This window comes from Stegodyphus dumicola, chromosome X1 (genome assembly GCF_044657685.1).
Source record: "Stegodyphus dumicola isolate Sdum_Otavi_A_Nest chromosome X1, ASM4465768v1".
NCBI lineage: Eukaryota > Metazoa > Arthropoda > Arachnida > Araneae > Eresidae > Stegodyphus > Stegodyphus dumicola.
Genome location: NC_140780.1, coordinates 110736533 through 110758569, shown reverse-complemented (window position 1 = coordinate 110758569; position 22037 = coordinate 110736533). Strand labels below are relative to the sequence as shown.

The following is a 22037-nucleotide window of genomic DNA, read 5'->3' as shown; positions in this document are numbered from 1 at the left end:
CTTCTATAATTTTCCCTTTTTCATTTAGTTTTTTTCCCTTTCTCTTTTATGTAAACATGATCTCCTATTTTCATTGGTTTTCATTGGTTTTCATTAATGGTCTTGCATTCCTATCATAATAACTTCTTTGTACGGTTTGTCTCTTCAGTAAATGTTGTTTATGGTCTTCATATCGTTTAGCTTGGACGAAATTCTCTTTTATAGGCATCAATCCATTCACTTTTCCTCCAAACATCAATTCTGAAGGTGACTTAATTTCATCTGAAATAGGAGAGTTATGATATTCCAGTAATACTAAATATGGATCCTTGTTGTCAACTATAGCTTTTTCTAACATTCGCTTGACAGTTTGAATATGTTTTTCAACCATTCTATTAGATTGTGGGTAATTTGGCCTTAAAGTTCTGGTTTCAAAATTCCATCTTCTTGCAAAATCTTTAAATTTCCTGCAATTATATTGTGAACCATTATCCGAATATACTATTTTTGGAATACTATGTCTTGCAAAAATTGACTTAATTTGCTTATCACTGCTACACTTGACAAATCTTCCAAATGTCCAATTTCAACATATTTGCTAAAATAATCTATTACTATTAGATAATCCCTTCCTTGAAAGTAAAAGAGAGCTGTTCCCAATACTTCCCATGGACTATTAAGTATTTCTTTAGATATCATTAATTCTTAAGTATTAGCTTTTTGTAAACTTAAACATGTTTGACAATTCAGTACCAAATCTTCAATTTCTTTTGACATTCCTGGCCAATAAAATATTTCTCTTGTTTTGATCTTGCATTTTACTACTCCTAAATAACCATAATGAATTCTGCTTAACGTATCTTTTCATAAACTTCTTGGTACAACAACACAGGAATTTTTAAATATTAATCCATTTGCTTCTGATAGTTCTTCTCTGAAGTTAAAATATGGTTTTGCCAGTTCTGGAACCATATATTTTTCATCTGGCCATCCAGTTTTAATTAATTTTCTTAAAACTTGTAGCTCTTCATCTTTTTCTGTTTCCAGTTGAAAAACTTCCATTTTACCTTGAGACATTGGTATACATTGTACAATCAATCCAACATGAGCTTCTATGTCTCCTTCAAAGAAATCAGATCCTTTATCAGTGAATTATCTTGATAATGCATCCGCTATGAAAAGTTCTTTTCCTGGTTTATATTTTATCTCAAACTGATATGGCTGTAATCTTATATGCATTCTTTGTAATTCTTACAGAGCATTTTTTAATGGCTTTTTGAAAATTGATTGTAGTGGTTTATGGTCACTTTCCACAGAAATATATTTTCCAAATATACTGGTGAAATTTCTCACACGCAAATACAATAGCTAAAGTTTCCTTTTCAATTTGAGCATAATTCTTCTGTGTATTTGTTAATGCCTTAGATGCATATGCTACTGGTAAATTATTCTGCAGTAAGACTGCTCCTAGTCCTTGTTGAGATGCATCTACAGATAAAACTAGTGGCATCTTTATATCATAATACTGTAAAACTGGTTTATTTACTAAGACATCTTTTAGTCTTCTAAATGCTTTTTTAAGTGTTGCATTCCAGTTCCAGATAACTTGTTTTTTTAACAAATCTCTTAAACATGATGTCAATTCTGATACATTAGGTATGAATCTAGAAACATATGTAATCATTCCTAGGAAAGTTTCTAATTCTTTCACATTTTTTGGTGGTTTTATATCTAGAATAGCCTTAATTTTGTTTTAATCTGGTTTTAAACCATCTTTAGAAAATATATATCCCACATATTTCACTTCATTCAGCCCAAATTTACATTTATTTAAATTAAATTTAACATTCTTTTCTCTGGCTCTGTCCAACAACTTCTTTAATCTTGAATCATGTTCTTTTTTATCTTTACCCCAAACTAATAAGTCAATATATTCATATATATTTGAAATATATATATATTTGAACAAATATATATATACTCAGTCCATATGGCAACCTCAAAAAACAATATCTACCAAATGGATTGTTAAATGTAGTAAATTCACAACTTGAATCTGACAGTTTAATTTGCCAAAATGCTTTGTTTACATCTAAAATACTAAAGACCTTTGCATTTGTCATTTGAGATGAAATTTCTTCAAAGGTTGATATGTGATAATGTTTTCTCAGTATATTTTGGTTAAGGTGCTGAGGATCTAAACACACTCTTAAAAAACACACTCTTAAATTGTCATCCTTTTTCCTTACTACCACTAATGAATTCACGAATTCTGTTGGTTGATTAACTTTCTTTATAATACCATCTTTTTCCATTCTTGCTAATTCCTTTTTTAATGGACTTAATAAGCTAAGTGGAATTTTCCTACAGGGTTCTATTTTACCAACAGCTCCCGGTTTTAATTTAATATGATATGTATATCCAGTTAAATTCCCAGTTCCTTTAAACAAATCTTGATATCCTTTTAAAGATTCTGGTAGCTTTTCATTGGAATCTGGATTTACTGTACAAATCCTTTGTATTAGGTTTAATTTTTGCAATGTAGGTAAACTTAAAGTAGCTGGAACAGTTTTATCACATGCTACGACTTGAAATTCTACTTCATCCTTGTCCCCTTTCGATGTTTCACATAATAATGTACGTTTTCCGACTACATCAACTGTAGTACCATTGTAATTATTTAAAGTGACTTTTGATTTATTCAAACATTTATCTCTTAAATTTAATTGTTTAAATTTAGGCAGTGGTAACACATTACACTGAGCTCCAGTATCCAACTTAAATAAATATTTAGATATGTTGACTTTTAGTTTTTCAAACCATTCTGTTTTATTTTTAGAAAATGGATTTGTATCTTCTACTAACCCTAAAATATATTCATTACCATTATTATGCAACTCATGCTTTAAATTATTCTGTACAACATAAACATTTTTATAAGTGCACATTTTAGAAAAGTGATTTTTCTTTTTACAGTACAAGCAAATCTTATTATAAACAGGACAATTGTATGACTTATGAAAAGTTCCACATTTTCTACATTGTTTTGGATTATTGTACTTATTTCCTTGATAGTTTGAAGAAGAATTAGTACTTTGTTGCTTTTGTTTTACATGATAGTTTTTCTTACAAGGCTGACTTTTTTCCTCTGAAGGTCGAAATTTATTACGTTTGATCACTTCTATTTTATTTTCTTCAGTTAAATTTTTCATCTGAAGTTCTGCTAATTCAGAAGCTTTACAATTTTTTATACATTTCTCCAATGTTAACTGATCTTCCGTTAATAATCTATCTTTGAGATTTTTATTTAGAATTCTACTTACTATTCTATCCCTTATTAAACGATCTTTTAATTCTGCAAATCCACAGCTCAGTATTCAAGATTTTACGTATAATGGCTCAAAATTGGTAACTGAGGTAGTTTTAAAGATATCCCTAATGCTCTCTGAAAAAATATCAAATGATCTTTCCACGTTCTAGCATAACACTTAGCTGAATATTTATTAATAGTATTAGTCAAAGAATTTATTATTTGAATTATATTTAGCGGAGAGCCAAACATTGCTCCTGAGAAATTTTTCGTTGAATGCACTGACTCGTTATGGTTTCCATACTCTGCAGATGGCTATTGGAAGCATTCAATGTTTTGTTGATTTGATTGGCTAATGAAAGCTTTTCAGCATTTTTGTCCTCTTAAATTGCTTGAGGCTGGGGGGATATATACATCCAAAACCTGTTCAACTCTGCAGATGGTCTACAACACAGGCATGAAAAAATTCATCAAATATCCTACTTGACGAAAGATGCAATGTCATTACCGAAACATTTAGGTTTGCAAAAAAATATTTGAATATGGATGTATATGGACATTTTGTTCTGTAGAAATAACATTTTGATGAATGAATCATGTCATGGTGAATCTGTAAATGTTACTTCGTTTCCTAAGATTAAAAAATTAACCATTTTAATGCAGAAAAATTAAATGTTTCCCCAGAATGAAAATTGACTATCCTCCAAAATGGAGTTGTGGTGCCCTCTATTTTTCAGTATTGATACTAATCGAAAAAATGCAAAAAAAAAAAAAAAAAAAAAAAAAGTGATATTCAGCAGAATTTTGAGGATGTATTCTATGTAGCAGCAGACTTTTCAGTACTTCACTGCATTTTTTTATGTGATAATGCAGGGCTAAATTTGCTTATATTGAAAGAATAGGCAGACATTTGTCGACAAACCACCTTAATGGCCACTCATATGAATATACACATTTTTATCAAAACATAATGGAACTTTTTAAAATTGAATGACCTTTATTAACACGTTGAGTGCGGCACCGAATTTGCTGTCCTTTCCATTCAGCCGGCAGCGAGCTAAGCCGTATTTTTGTTTAGAATGTTTCAATACATTTCATTAAAACTAAATTTGATCACATTTCATTTGGACTATATTTATTTTTTAACTTTAATACTGTCAGTCCCGGGGACCGACGCCAGCCAAACGAAAATTCCAGTGCAGGCCACGGAAAGTTCACTGGGGGACCGACGCCAGCCACACTGCCATTCTCCAGGGACCAACGTCTTAAGCTTGTTTATTGCAACCTAACAAAGAAATTTTATTTTTGACCTATAAATGATCCGGCTTACATATGAAGTTTGTTATATCGGCATTGATTTTATACAACTTTTAATTTATTTATAAATATAATTTCATTTTCTTGTAGTCTCTCAGTTCAGGTTTAAACTTTATTACAGCACAAAGTCTGAGATCTGAACTCATCTGGGCTTGAGTGAATCCGTATTTTACATCATTAGTTTAATTCTAGTAAGATGATTTGTAGAAATTATAAAATTTAAAATATGAAATAGTTTATGAAATGATGAATTGTTTATGCCTTAAGGTAATTGAAATTCGCAAAAGAAAGCTGAATATTTGTTTGCTTTATTACACATTTCTTTCAAATTTCTTGCCAAGTTTTTACAAAGTCCCATTGTTCAAATCCTATAACTGCCATGTGTTAAATTCCCACTAAACTGTCGATTAGAGCTTTCATTCACATCAACCTCTCTCATTTTCTTCAGTATCGATAACAATATTTTCTGCATTTAGGACCATACTACAGATTTCGTAGATGTTAGTTGATTAACTACTGGGGATTGTCTCACAATGGAAATCTTCTGTCATACCATCTTCCTTTATTACGACTTCTTCAAATTTATTTTCAAATTCCATTAATTGGAAAATTTTGCATTTTTGCCATATCCGAAAAACTTAAAATTTGCTGCTATCATCATATAGCTTAGCTAGCGTCTGCTGTACACTGTTGGTGATGTATGATAAGATTGGTGACTGAAGACTTGTTATTCTGCTAAATTTTGTCTTGCTTCTATCTTATGTTTGAATTACATTAGTTTAGTTGTATGTTATATTTACATCTATTTCTCACGCATGCCTAAGTGAGTCCTGAATTTTTTTTTAAAAAAAAAAACCCTTACACGTACTTAAGGCTTATCCAAGTTTGGCACTAGACGTTTTGCTGCCCAATGCATCTTTGCAGATCCTACATTTTGCTGCTAGGCACCATGCTAAATTCTAAAGATTTTGTCTTCCTTTAATTTTGTTGCTCGGTGTTTCCTTAATTTCTAAAAATTTTGCCAACTGATGCAGTTACATTAGCCCTGGACTTTTGTGAATAACAAATATTATTAATTCAGACAGTACTAAATGTAATTATCTGGCCTATAAGTATAATTTTTAAAAAATCTTTTTTGCATATAGAAAACAATTTCTGTAAAATTTCTCCTCGGCAACACACTTAACACTTCGCAGAACATTTGGCTGAAGTCTGTAATCATCACCAAGCATAATGTCAGCATATAAAGTTACTGTGCTGTTTGATATTACTAATTGTTTAAAAAAACTGAAAGCAAAAAATAGTAAAAATGTTTTGCAAGGTTGCCATGATTATTGTAGAATATTTCAGTTTTAAATGTGGGCTTAGCAAAGAGGCCAGCTATACTGATTGTACAAATTTATGCTAATAAATGATTGTGCTTCTTCAACATGGAGGTGTTTTATTTAATGCTGAAATGAAATTAAGTATCAGGACTCTATGTATTTTATTATGAAAAAATAGCAAATGTGTGTGGATAAAACATTTAAGCACAGCAAAAAATTTCTGTGTGGGGGGGGGGGGAACTGGTGGCTGTGAGATCTGGATTTTAAATCATCCCAGAAATTGGATATCTGGATTTCAAACTTTACATTGTAATATATGTATATTATTAAATATCTCATTTAGATTTGTTGATGTATTATACATAGCTTTACAGAAATTTTCTTAGTCAAGTCATTTATTAATTTTTATATTTCAGATACAAGATGGTTGCTTTCTTTCTGAGAAGATAATTTGACATTTTAGGAGAGAAAAAGAAACAGAATGCATATTTTGCTTCCTCTTCGTGAAGCTTTCAGTGTCAAAATGGTAGACAGAATTTTTTTAATTTCTTTTTAACTGGGCTGTATTGCGAGCTCTACATTCCATACCATAAGTATATATATATATATATCCCACTTCATGTAAAAATATATTTAATAAGCATTTTGTGAATGATATGGTTTTATCCCTCATTTGGAGACTTTTATTCATAATTTACTTTTACTGTTATATACATTTTTCAAATGAATTTAGTTTTATAGTTTTCATACACCTTGATTTTTATATAATTTGTATAAATATGTAAATCTTAGGAAATACATTGGCATGTTAAAAGTTACCATCTGCTCACATCATGTACTTAGATTTTAACAGTTTCAGAAAAAGTTTTTCATTTTTTGTTTGTATATAAAAATGCTATTGTCATTGGTTTCTTAGCTATTTCTCATAAGAATTTGCTCAAAATGTTTCACTGATGTAGAAAAGTAAAACTTTTACATATCCCCTTTTAAATGTTTTAATGAAATTTGACTTGAAGATGCTTTAAATTTCTCTTCCTCTCTTTTTGTAGAAAAAAATTCACAGCTCATATAATATGAAGTTTTTAATGAGCAGTAATTTAAGGAAAGACCTAGCTTATAAACATTATGAGCAAATTAGATATCATTTAATATAATATTTTGGGAGATAACTGATGTTTCATTTTAAACATTTATACGTGCTTCAGAACTTTGATGAAATTCGTCACCTTTTTTTCAAAAAAAAGTTTGAAGTGCATCACTGTGTATTTTTGAAATTAATTTTTTAAAAATTATGAATGAAAAAGAAAACTGTTTTTATGTTAGAATTTTAAGAATCCTCCATATTTTCAAAAGCTGCTATTATCTTTTCATCCTGAAATTGCATTTCGCATTACAACTTCTTCCATTTTTAAATTTTATTTACACTACTACAGTTTACTTGATTGCCACGTTAACAGCTTGAAATACGGCTTGCAGGTTAAACATGCTATTTTAGTATGTGCTTCCCATTTCAAACTCTTATGTACATTTCAGAATTTTTTTATTAAATATGTTTGGAAAAAAAAACATTCATCATATTTTCCTTCCCCCTCCCCTTTATGTAATATACGTGAAAATGTTTGAGTAGCTCATCAGTATTCTTTTAGCTCTATTTATGTTTTTATAAATATGTTAGTGCAGCTTCTATGTTAACTTGGTTCCTCTGTTATTTTTGTATTTGAAATAATATATGTTGTGTACAGCAATAAATGTACCCCCCCCCCCAGTATTTTTAAGCCATTCTGAGAGCTTATGTGTTTTGGATGTTCATTTAAGTGTAGTTCGTAGAAGCTCAAAGCTTTTTGCAGTTCGATGGGCATACCTTGCAGGCATGGCTATTTAAGCAATAAGAAATGTAATATGTGGAAATGAAGTTATAAGTGCCATTTATAAGCTCATATTTTCCAACTCTGGCAGAATTATTTCCAGTGTTTTATCATACTCTTTACTTTTTCACATTACAAATAAGATATCCCTTGTTACATTCATTCTTTTGAAACTCTGGTTCAGTTGTTAGAATAAATATGCATATTTTCTATTTTTTCCCCCATTTCTTTGTAGATATGCCCTTGTAAAATTTTCAAGCTCTGAATTCCAAATTTTGTTTCTGTACTATGTACTTGTGTGTATTATACTTTGAGTAATATTCTGATAAACCATACTTATTCTACCAACCTGCTTCAGTTATCTGTTCGTAACATGATAAATTATGCTTGCTTATTTTATTAAACTTTTTGGAGCAGTTCGTGACATTTTGGGGGATCATCTGCTCTTGTGCTATAAATTTTAGACAAGATAGCTGTTTATCTCCTTAAATGCAGTGATTTTCAAGTATATTAAGTAAAGAAATAAAAAAGGATATTATAGTATAAAGTCCGAGATCCGAACTCATCATGACTTCCACAATTCTGAATTTGGGATATTTCCGGGTATTAGATCATCAGTTTAAATCTAGTAAGATGGCATGTAGAAATATTAAAATTAAAAATATGAAATCATGATTTATGGAATAATGAAGCATTTATGATATAAAAGGTATCAAAATTTAGAAAAAAAAAAACTTTAACCGTTTGACTGCTACGTTCGCTGCGTTCATTTGTCTCGAAAACAGCGACACAGTTAGTTATTTTAGAATGCACTCGTCTTATAAAGTACGCGTGAGGTCAGAGGTCGCAGTTTTCGAGACAAAGGAGCAGCTCTTTTGCGCCACATAGCAGTCAAACAGTTCATATTTATTTATTTACTTTATTAAACATTTCTTTTAGGTTGTTGAAGTTGCTTTTTTTTTTTTTTTTTTTTTTTTTTTTTTTTTTTGTGCTAATACTTTCTCTTTAGTTCTGTAGACTTTCTTGTTCAGTTACATTGCTCAATTCCTGGAATTGCTGTGTCTAGATTTTCGACTAGCTTGTCAATCAAAATTTTTTCGTTTTCAGTAACCTCTCTATCACTTTGTTCACTATCGATAGCAGTATTTTCTAGATCTAAAACCATACTACAGATTTGCCATCGGTTAATTAATTTATGATTAAGGAGCATTGTCATCACAAAGAAAAACTTCTTTTATATCTTCATTTATTGCCACTTCTCCACATTTCTATGCAAAATCCATTAAGAAAACTTCACCTTTGGTTTGCAATATCCGATAACCTTCAGATTCACAGCTATCATCATAAAATTTAGCTGTCGTTCAATATACACATATACTGGCAACTAAAGTTGTTCTGCTAAATTTTATTTTGCTTCTATCATGTGCTGAGACAATTAAGCCTGAATTGTATTAGTTATTTATTATACTTATGCCTATTCCTTGTACATGCTTAAGGCTTATCTGAGTCCTGAATAAATAAATTCCCACATGTACTTAAGGCTTATTGAGGGCCAGCACTAGAAATCTTACTGCCTAATGCAGTCTCTGCGAATCCTAATTTCTGCTACCAAGTGCCTCCCCTTGTCCTCCCTAAATTCTGCCTCTCAGTGCAGCCATACAAGCTCTGACGCTGGTTATGGGTTTATATGAATAACAAATCAGTTATTCTTAATTCAAATAGCACTAAATGTAATCTTTTGGACTATAAGTGTCATTAAAAAAATTTATTTTTAGCATATGTAGAGAAATTTTTGTTAAATTTTTCCTGTCAGCATTTCTTACTGGATTTAACTTAACCTTTTAACCGTCATGCCCGAGATAGCACTGGTGTTCGAAAATGTCACGCCCGAGTATTTCTCGGGGTAATTTTTTTTTTTTTGAGTGCATCGTATTGTCATACCCGAATATATATCGGGAGATGTTTATTTCGGCTACATTTGGTTTTTCCAATAAAAAAATTTGACAATATGTGTACCCAAATCATCAAAATAACTTGACAGTTAAAGGGTTAAATCTGTAATCATCGCCAAATGTAATGTCAACATACTCTTTGTTATTCAATGGCTAGTATAAAAAAAAATTGTTTGGGCGTCACTACATGAGTCTGACTTAAGTTGTCATGTTGATAAACATGCGGTGATGAAATCAAAATATAATAATTATTCACTAGGTTGGCATTGGTAGAAAATATTAGTAGGTGTAAAATCAACGATGTATCTGTATGTCTAACAGACATGCAGCTCAGGAGCGAAATTATTGATCATACAAATTTATGCTAAAATGATTGTTTCTTCAATAATGAGGTATTTTATTTAGTGCCAAAGTGAAATTAAGAATCGGATCTCTCCACATGCACAGGGGAAATCAAATGTGCATGCATATAAAGCACACACATACAAATAAAAAATAAATAAAAGGAAGTGTAATTTATTCATTTGTTCTATATTCAACTCAATATCATGTAACTTAAAATTTTGGCTTTTTGGGGGGTGGGGGGAGCATTTGTGGTCAGTCAGTGCATAAGTTACTAATATTTCCATGTCTTTCAGTGTAGTTAACTTTTAAGTGTCTTTGTATTATGTAGTACTGTATAGTTAGGTTATCAAGATGCACGGACTGCATTAAGCTGTTTTTAATGTTTTGCTTCAAGAGAATATGCTGCTGGTATTTATTTCATGAAAAATACATATTTTTATAGTTCTTTCAAAAGAGAAAAAATATTCTGACACTTTTCAAATTCCAGCAAGCATAGTGTGAAAAATATATATTATGCTTCTTATTCGTAGACATATCTAATCAGAGTATTTTTTAAAATGAAAAATTCTGGGGAAGTTGTTTCAGCATTTTATGTCAGAATTTGTAGTTTGCTCAAATTATATAAATAAAATAAATTTAAAAATAAGGATTCATTAAAGCAGTCTTTTCAACATTAAATTAACTATAATGTCACAGGAAATTATAGTTAATTAATTATAGTTAAAGGATTTGGCTGTCGGAAAAAATGAAATATAGTGTGACAAATTGTAAAATATATTTTATGTAATTTTTGGGGAAGGGGGGAATAAGAATACATTAATGAAAATATTCTGTTTTATTCCCATTTTGCATAAAATACGTGATTATTGAAATCGTAAAGGGATTGCATATTAAACATTTCAGATGTGATTAAAATCTGCATTTATAAAATGTTAATCAAGTTTCAAATACTATTTTGGCATTGGTTCCTTTTATAACTTTTAGGAGGTGGACCTTTGTTTTCTATCCTTAATTTTATTTTCCTGAAGAGAAAGTGATTTATGTAACAATAAGAAAAGATAAGGGGAAATTGTGGATTTATATGAAAGAAAACTGCATAGTTTGTAAATCTCATTGTATCATTTGTGAATTAAATTTTAATGCTTCAGTTTGTTGTCAACTTAGTTTGAACTCATTTATTTAAAGATCACAAGAAAGGGCTTTGTTTATGAGAAATCATGAAGAGAAAATTTTGTCCCTTTTCCGGAGCTCTTCCCCCCCCCCAGATGTCAGCTACCAAAGAATTACAATGATTAATTTTACAGAGTTCCCATGAAAATTAATCCTGCAGTTTTAACTAATGGGTAAAAAAAGTCAAAGAATAATTAAAATATTAGCGTAAAACATAAAAGTCTGAGGATGTAAATGATATCACCCAAAGTAGATAATTAAACTTCACTTTCTGTAACCCTTTTCATCTTCAGTTTTTGGCTTGAAAGGCTATTGCATTTAACCTCTCGAATCCAAAATACCTGCATTGCAGTTAAGTGACAAGTATGAATATGTATGTGCACCTCTACAAAGGCAGCTGCTGAAATTTTATTTGGCTTAATGTGATGTGTTTATATGATCCTTTAGGAAACAGAACCGTATGAAATAGCATATGTGAGCACTCGCACTTATATATATGTAGACCTATGTGATATGTAAATATGTACTTAGTTCTCCCAATAATAGAGAATGCTGTTTTTTACTAAAAAATAATATGTAACACAATCTAAAAAAGCTTTATGTGTAAGAAGGACTTAGCATTTTCCAACCATTGTAAGGTAGGAATGTATATATTCCTTGTTTAAATAAAAATGTATATTCTGTATATTTTTTAAAAAATTATTTTTTTGTGAAAAAAATCCATAGAAAATTGTATTAATATTGGTCCTTGGCAAAGTGGCAGTTCTTTGTTGGGTATAATTGCCAGTTCTTTAACACTGTATGACTCCTTCCCCAAAGTAACATATCAAGGATGCATTATTAATTTTTAACAATGTATTAGAACCATTTAAATACTTTTTCCCCCCATATATTTAAGCTGTCATGAGCTCTTCACTGTTGAAACAGATGAGCAAGTTTTTTTAAATATTCACTGAATATAGTTTATTTATTGAGGGTGAAATTTAATTGGTAAGTAAACTGATGAATTGTACTATCCTGCTTTTACAGTGCATAAGCTTGGAAGTATAATCCTTTTATTGCTTCATGCTTTTTCATTAAGCAAATAATGTTATTTTAAACCTATTGTTTAAGAAAATTGCTTTTATATTTCTGCCTTTAGTAGTGTTAGTGTGATGACCTCTAAAATTTCTGTTCATAATTTGTGGTTCAAATAATTTAGTGATCTTTTTCAGTAGTTTTGAAATTCTTTCATTTTCATCTGCATTTTTCATTTATTATTATTGTTTTCAATATTTTTTGTGCAGCTTTGAGACCAAAATAATCTTTGCTTAAACATTTGCATATACAGCTCACATTCTAGGGTATTTGCAGTGTAGCATAACATGAACATTCCAGATATGTTATTTTTATGAGTGATTTCTTTTTATTAATTTCACAAGTTGGGATAGTTTTGTACCATCTTATGACATTTGCAGCATTCAAAATTGCTTTTGGCCATACATTGGCTGTTGTATACATAGTTTTAGGCTGAGTATCTTCAGTAAGAACACATGTAAAGTTAGTATGCAAAAAGCATATTTAAATATATTTGTAACCCTTTCTCTTCTGTGTGTGTTAGCGAAATAAGCTTTGTGGTAACATAATTGATTGAAATATGTATGTGTAAACAATTCATTGCATGTTTTTTTGGTTACTGCTTTAAATACTTTTTCATCAATAAGTTTGCCTGGCAGATTTGATTTGTTTGTAAATAAAATGAAAACTTCTAACTAATAAGCTTTTAACTAATAACTAAGAATTTAAGGTTGATTTTTATCAGTGCTAGGTGCATATTATGTTAGTTCCCACTTATCTGAGCAGATTAGTTTATGTTGTGCTTTTGCATGCTGTGTTTACATTTGTTAGCTTTCCGTTTTCAAATTGAAACAATATTTTTGCAAACATTATAAATATTTTATTTATTTATGGTGGTTTGAATTTTATATTGACTGACATAACAAATGAACTTGAGCATTATTTTTCCTTAAAATTTTGATTTTCCAATTCCTTACCGCAGCATGTAGAGATCATCAGGTCGTTAAAATTATCTTTAATTTGTGCATACAACTTTGGCAACAATGTGGAATGTAATCTGAGTTATTAATGCAGTTTAAATAATTTGAAAGATTAGCTATATGATCTGGATTCACTTTTTTGTCTAATTTTTCTCCTTGTGGTCAAGTTTCAATGCATGTTAAATGAGACAACTGTTTACCTGTCATGATGGAAATCAGTACAAGTTCTGAAGTCATAAACCCTGCCAACATGTGCATTTTTAAACAGAAATGAAATTTTTGATTCTCTTGCATCTGTGAATGCATTATTAAAAGAGCCATATCATAGTTGTCCAATAATTAGTCAAATAATGCAATAAGAGTAAAGAAATCAACAGAAAAGCAAAATGCTGTATCTGCTTGTATATCATGTAGTTTGTAACTCATTCAACTTATTACATTTATGGTGACGAGAAGAAAGAACATGGACTATATTGAGTTAGTAACTTAATGTTTTTAATCTTTAGGTAAAATGCTTTTCTTCACATTTATCTCTCCATATTTAGCTACCTGGATGAATGAGTTTCATTTAAACACAGCTGAAGCTTACCCTTTAAAAAAAAAAAAAATAAGCTAGACATGGGTGACTATTGCTAAAATGTTTGATTTCCTCTTCTAAATCTCTAAAATTGCGTCATAATCCTGAGTAATCACACACACACACACAAAGTTACTGATGAAAACAAATCTGCTTTTCTTGATCATATGACTGTCATAGACTGCTGTCATTCATGTCTATCTCACTTTATATTGGAAAATTAAATTCTATTTTATTTTTTGCCAGTAGCTGTATTTTAATAAGTATGTATTTTGCCAGTCATAGAAAAAATAATTGTATTAGCTATAAAATATGTTTAACTGCATATTGAAAGTTATAAATTAAGAGCTAGTAAATGAGCACATACTTGGTACGACGAGGATTTTGCACAGCTTTCTTTTATATTCATCCTCAATTAAAGTGCTTCTAAATTGAAAAATGCAAATACAGATTTATGCTCATTTTTAAAGTAAGTGCTATAATTAAAAAACTTCCGATATAAAAGCATAACTTTTATACACTGAAATATTTTAATGCGTTTCATAAATTTGTACCATTGTGTGTTAGCTAGTATTTCAGAGAGGGAGTATCAGGTCTACTTACCTGTATATTGCCTTGGTTCAAGAAATTCTTTTAGTATTATTTCTTGAGTGGATGTGATTTATTTTCAATCTTTTGTAGTATTGCACGGAAATATATCTTCCACCAATTAAACCAGCCAGGAATTTTAGTTGCTTTTTTTCCTTTAATTGTAGTCAAATGTAAAGAATGCATGTTTCTCTATTTTTGAGTCCCTTTTTGCTGTAGAAAGCTCAGTTTTTGAAGATGTAAGTAGCTTAATTTTAATAGTTTTAGTACAATAGCTTTTTTGTCTGTTAATACCATATTTTGTACATCATTGCATTTTTTAAGTTTTGTCATCATCATTGTTGCTATATGGTGTGTATTTACTGAAGATCTTCTCTATGACATTGGTTATGCCCCCTCTTCCTAATCATTCTGAGCATTCCTTCCTTTTAATGGAAAAGTTTTTTTTTTTTTTTTTTTTTTTTTTTTGTCTTTGAACCTTTGTTACTCATACATTTTAATTTCCTCGAAGTCACTGTCATTCTGTTTTGGGGCTTGATTTTAATATTTATGGCATTGATAAGACTGCAGGAAGATACAATCACCTCGATAGAAATTTAAACTCAATAAAATTGGGGTGGGGAAGGTAAGGAAACACACTCATATTTTTTAATTCTATATTTTCTTTCTTTAATGTAATGAGAAATGATTTTACTTCTTAACAGTTTACTTTTAAGTGTTTCATGAAGCTTATTTTACTATCTGTGCTTTTGAAAACAATTTATATTCACAGCATAGGAAAAAAAGAGGGCGTGGTTAGAATTGATTTGTGATGTAGGGAAAGAGAAGCATTTTTCTTAAACTATTACAACCATGGTGTGCTATTCTAGAGTTCCTCTTCCCCTAAACAATGAAAAAATCCTAGACTAGTGCTTGATATGTGTTTAGGCATGGTGAAAAGAAACCTAAATGTGCTATATAAATTGAGATTTGGCTATCAACTGAAGCATCTGTGTTATAAATAAAGCAAATACTTTTTGTAATAAAATGTTCTCATTTACCATGCAGAATTATAAAATAAGTACTTTTTTGAAAAAACATTTGAAGCTGTGCCTTTTTTTTACACAGTTATAGGTAACGTGTAGACAATAAATCTAATATTGGAGCAACATATTTAATAATGGAATTATTAAATTCAACATTATCTTTCACTAAGTTTTCTGTGTCTTTTTTCATTTGTAAACTGTTCTGTGTTAATTTTTTTTTTTTTTTTTTTTTTTTTTTTTTTTTCCTCACTGTCTTAGCTTTTCTTGTCATTTATAAATTTGCTCTAATATTTCACTTTAGAAGCAGGAAAATACTTGTCTTCTTTCTCATTCAGTTTTTTAATATACATTTTCTTCTTTCTTATAATAATGCAATGTGTGAACTGTATAAAAGTCCATTACATATGCTCTATTTTATTCTATATGAATTATTTCATTAAAAATCCTGTGATGCTGATTTTTCAAAGTATTATTTCCATGTTGTTTTGGGCTACACATTCGAATAGAATATGTATTGCTTGCATGTATGGCTGATATGTTACTAACCATTGAAGTTCATTATGTCTGTAACTTACTTATCTGTAAAAATTGCTGTGTTATATCTTAGTTCTTCAACTAAGTCAGTTGTGGCATACATTTTAATTTTAAATCCCTGTTATTTGTGTTATTAATCTTTGAGACAGTTTTTTGATTTAGTATGACTGATTGGCAATATTCCATTCATAAAAGTCTGCATCTTCTCATTTTTAGAAAGTTTATTAAATTGCATGCAGAGAATTTTTAGGTTTCTTGACACTAATTTGGTTAATGCTTTGTAAATCATCATGTTTTTAAGCTTTATTATTGATTGATATGTTTATTTTTTTAAGTTTAAATTAGTATCTCATCTATACGATATAACTAAAGTTTCAATGCCATCAGGCTTCTAGACTACCTTTAAGCTTTTTGTAGTAATCTTAAGGGCATATAAAATACATATTAGTCATGTATGTATCCTGAATGAACTTAAAAAATAGTCTTACATAAAAGGATATTTAATAAAGGAAATGATTGTAATATTTTCTTTGGTTTTTAAAAACACCTGTATTTTTCATCTACATTGTGTTTGAAAAGCAAATACAGAATGATATGTATTGTTCAAAAATTTCTTTGCTTAATTAAGATTGTGTACTGGTAAATTTCTAACTTGCATTTACATGTATACTGATATTTTGTTCTGAAATATTACAACAGTGGCTCTCATTCTTTATTGACCCATTTCCCTCTTCTGAAGTTCTCCCTCCTTTGACTTGAATTCAAATAATACCTAAAATTGAAATTTTTTACTTTGATATGCTCTAAAAAGTAATTTAATTTTAGGATTTATTGTGTTATAAGAATTTATACAAATTAAATAATATATTTAATAGCTTTTTGTACTGATTTTGTTACACATATATAATGCTTAAATATAATTGTTTTCAATTGCTTTCCTGTACCTTTTGTCACAATCTGAATTAACAAATTTAATGTTGAGCAATCCCTCTCTTCTGCTGTTGTGAATTTCCTTCCTTTAGGAGCAAGGGGGATTTCCCTAACAGTTGAGAACATCCATGTGAAAAAAAAATACTTAGGACTAGATTTTAATGTAATGTTTTTTAGATAGTAACTCATATTTCTTTTGTTACAATTTATTTACTTGTGTCATAAAAATCTATATCAAATGAACCAATTTTGTACATAAATTTTAAGTACAAATTCACTTTGGGACTTTTTTTATGCAGTAATTATATTCTTTATAATTCTGCTGTTGTGGAACATTGTCTATGAAAGCATTCTCTAACTGAACTTTAATTCCTTTTATGTTTTGCCTTTATATTTGAGGAATGGAAATACTCTGTTTAATACTTACTGAATATAGGCTACTTGTTTTATAAAACTGATGTACAATTGCACAAATAATTGTTTTTAAATATATGAATATGAAATGTTGGAAGTGTGTCATGTGCTTTATTTTGTCTGTGTTCGTAGTCTGTCTTGTGTAACTTATTTATTGATGTTTAAGAGGTGTTGGGCATCATGTATATGTCATTTTCTTCATTTTTGGTGTGGACACTTGTTATGAACTTGAATAATCAGAAGCTTTACTTTAAAATGTGATATTTCAGGTCTCAGGTAAAAGCTAATAATTTATTTTTGTATGACGTTAAAATGATACATTGTGAATCATCTATGAAAACATTTAAGTTAATAAATATTTTATCTTATAAACCTTTCTGTGCTTTATCTCTCGTCATACTTGCTTACATATCATGTCTGTTTCCAGGAATTTAATATTTAAAAATAAATTTTAAAGTATCGGATTTCGTTATGAGTAGGCTAGTTTGAAATTAACTGATTAAAGACTTCAAAATAGTGATTGTGTGCAAATTTGAAAAAAACATGAGTATAGTTTATAAAACAGACAAAATGTCATAAGATCTCTGATATTAAGGTTTGAAATATGGTTGCTGCAATTGTAGTTACAAATACCTAACTCATCTGAGGTCATAAACTGTTTCAATTAATTTAACTATTGCTGTTATATTTTAATCTTATTACAAAAAATTTTATTTTTTTAAATCTTGGATTAATAAGCTTCTCTTAGTGTGGTAATATCTTTCTTCAAATATTATAGGCTTGAAAAATGCATCTAATTTAATTAAAATATTAATTTTTAATATATAATTTATATGTAATTATGCATTCATATGCATTATAATTAGTTTTAGTAATATAGTCATGGTCTTTGAAATTGGTCAAACGTAGAAACATTATAAAAATGGTCAAACATTTAAGAAACTGTAGAAAATATTGTCAGTTTCTGCTTAAGTAATGTTAAGTATTTAATTTATTTTTTATATGGTTGAAATAAGAGTTCTATCTTTATTATTCAGAAAAATACTTACACAGTTTACGATTATTATAATGACACTTCGCATCCAAAAGAAGTGGCATGACAGGTGGTCGCTAAAGCAGAAATAGATTTAGTATACTATCACCAATTGCCGAAATTTGAACTTTTTAAAGAACACATAAGACTCATAACAAGTAACTATTTCCTTTATTATTTAGTAAACACTGACAACGAAAATAATTGTAAGATCCTTTAACTGTGTGCTTTTTTAATTACAGTTGAATGTGAAGAATCTTGAGAACTAGTAAGTGAATAATCGCTCGTGTTCGTGAGACAATAATTAAAGCTTGGAAAGGGTTAAAAAACCCTTTATTATTCAAATAAGATTTAACAGAACTCCATCTTGGAGTTTTACAATAAAGCCGACACTCGGGTTTGAACTTATGAAACTAAGAATTAAAACTTAACTCATCTTAACTAAAAAGATATAGCCAAAGCTATCAAGATTCTAACAGAGTTGGCCCCTTAATGATAATTGACTGCGATACTATTAAGGGCCTAAAGTACGGCCGAGCGTAATTATTGCTTAAGAGAGAGCAGCCTATAAAGGCAGACTCATGCTAGCTGGACTCTCTGGTTCTCTCTGACTAAGACAGTAGAACTTCACAGTTAAATACCGCTCTTCTAAATGCATTCAACTCAATTTGCATTCAAACGTGATTCTAAAACTACATTCTGGCCGGAAGTGGTAAGTTGAAATTAAGAAGCGATAGGAAAGAAAGTTTATCTCAAAATTTAACTTTTAATGTAACATAATTCTTACACAGTATATGAAATTTTAGAGAAATTACTTATTTCACATGAATTTGAAGTGAAATTAATAAAAAAAGTATTTTAGTTATTGTGGATGTTGTAAACATTTATTTTCCTCGGAAATAATGAATGTTCCGTCTCAAAGGTAAGTAATTTTTTGTATTTTCTTTCTTTCCCCCTCCTCCACCTCCCCAAAAAAATTAAGTGTCCGAATTTGGAATATTTTGTTAGACATCAGCAGTAGTTAAATATCTTTATTCTTTGATAATTGTAATTCATTTCTGTGCGCCGTAGCAGAACACCCCATTTGCGATCAGATTGCTCATACGTTCTATATTATCTTGTTATAACAGAATCATCAAACACCAGTTTCCCCTTAAAACTCATATTTTCAGAAATTTCCAGCTACGTTTACTCTTCATCGAACTTTTCAATATCTAACATTTCATCAGCTGATTTTGAAGCTCAAGGACAGAAGCAGTTGTAGTTTTATTTATGTTGTAACTGTTTTTAGCACTGCTTTGGAAAGAGAGATAGTACTATAGGAATATTCATTTTGTAAATTTTATTGTTAACTGATATGATTTTCCTCAAGAGTCCCACAACTGCGTAACTTACCCTTTGGTTGAAATCCTAAAAAATAGGTGTTTGGTGGCACATATTTTATGTTTATGAATTTCAAATCGATAATGACTGTTTTCCTAGGTATTTGTCATTTATCATATTCAAACAACACAGCCAATGCTCAAATAGGCTTGCCTTCATTCGCGATTGAGGTAAATTACTGGTAAGGTTTTCTAATTCCTTTAAACCACCTAGAATTTCTCGATATACCGCTCACTAAAAGTGAAAGTTTGTCAGTATTTGACTTACATGCAGTGGGAGAGCTGTTAGTCTTTGCTTAGATTTATTCTATTCATCTATTTAGTTTTTGGTCTCTTTGAAACTAAAGATATGAAAGTTTATCATCTTAAAAAGAGTCTTTCCAGTGTGCTTGTGTTACATGTAAGATATACTTTAAATTTACTTCATTTTCATTGGGGGCCCACCAGCGGCCGAGCGGTAAAGTCGCTGAACACTGGTAGTTCGGTCCGAGGTTCGAATCCCGTGAACAGGCTGGCTGCATGGGCGTTTTCGTGGTTTTCCCCATCTGTAACGTGTATACGAGCCAGCTTCCCTTAGAAAGTCCTCCACGAAAGGCATCCCTCCCTTTAGGCAGATGGCCCTCGAGGCTTTGCCATAATCCCACGCACACATCATTTTCATTGGCGATACAGTAAAAATCTGTGTTACCTCAGTAAAGCGTTAATAGTTCTAAATTTTTAGCTCAATTAAAAGAAAACGCTAAGTCTTCAAGTTTCTTTATGTGCACTTTCTTGCTGAATGTGAAAAGATAGCACATCACGGATGTGGGAGATGACGACGGCTTTCGCTTTCTTATTGTTGCAGTCTTGATATCAAGTTGAAGGCTTCGAACTTAAAATCTGAATATGTTAATGCCATACTTTCTGACCCCCCCCCCCCCGATGAGCGAGTTTTCTACTGATGCCTTATGGAGTAGAGTGAATGCTTCATTACTTTCTTCAGTTTGTTCTTTTGTACATTCATTGGCTATATTTTTTCTGTCTTTCCCCACAAAACGTTCGGGAAAAAAAGATCACGTCAACTACAATGCCAAACGCATAAATCCATATGAAGTTTAAAATGTATTATCGATGTATCTTCCCCCCCCCCCCGTATAAATTTGATCTAAACATGTGTCTGTCTATTAGAATATTTTTGGATCACATTAATTTTATCATTCATGGAAAATGTTCCATCAGGTTGACCATATTTTTGAACACTTTAGGTAGTCAGACCTCGTCATCCTTTGCCATAATTCAATCTATTTGCTGAAACCAGGGCCTGCAGCACAGTCACGTCCGAGCTACTAAAAGAGGCACTGATAGACGGTTTGTAATCATTTCAGTTTTTATTTATTACGATTCTGTAACGAAGGCATAATTAGTTGATAAGCACATTTTCTGTGTGGACCAGCTGCCTTTTTGAAGGAGGCAAGTTAGTCTACAAAGAAATAATTACAGAAATTAAAACAGAAAAAGTGCAGTTTTTGAAAGTGTACTTAACACCCATATTTTCATCGTGGAATGAAATCTCTCCACCGAATTAGACTGGGAGTGGTGTACCGAATTATGACTAATACACGTTTAAAAATTTCGGTTCATAAATAAAGTGCTCATAAATAAAGTCCCTGAATTGCTTTAGTAAAACCCATTTGCTGAAAAGATTTAACAACGCATCTACTATTGTAACGGGAGCGATATCTTCTATTGAAATAGCTTTCGGGTACTTGGACAATAAAGAATGTGTGGTTAGTATACATTTCTTGCCTCTAGGCTTGGTGGGCAAAGGTCTGCTTTTTTCCTGTCGATAGGTTTTCCCTCTCTTTGACAAGGATCACAAGTTCGAATATACGCTTCCATTTCTTGACATTTGGGCTATAAAATTATCTTGCGAGATGATCTTTCGACTTTGTTACTCCCAGATGTCCAGACACCTGCCCATGGCATAAACTTAATACTTTTGTCCGACAAGTTTTGGGAACGAGTAATAATTTCCGCACATTTCCTAAGCGGTCTTCTTGACATTTATATAGCAATCCGTTTTCAGGCTTGCAAACAATTTTTGAAGATCTAGTTTGAGTGTCTAACGCCGCTATGTCAAAAGGTGGTTTTAAGTCCTCACTTTCTCTTTTCAAGTTTAACAACTGAGTTTTTTCTATCAAAGGAAGGGGTAGTTTATACACCTTTGCATCGAGCAGGAGCAATATTGCGTCCCTCAGTTCTTTTGTTCGGACGAA

The 22037-nt window shown here is 30.5% G+C and overlaps 1 protein-coding gene across 1 annotated transcript in view; it reads left to right on the top strand.

Annotated features, from left to right (window-relative positions):
• LOC118193108 (uncharacterized) overlaps positions 1-17739 on the top strand; it is a 159334-nt gene extending 141595 nt beyond the window's left edge. Inside the window, exon 14 of the mRNA XM_085808527.1 lies at positions 6348-17739. Coding sequence (XP_085664653.1) covers positions 6348-6386 — 39 coding nt within the window. The 3' untranslated portion in view covers positions 6387-17739. The remainder of the gene's footprint in view (positions 1-6347) is intronic.
• The last annotated feature ends 4298 nt before the right edge of the window (positions 17740-22037 follow it).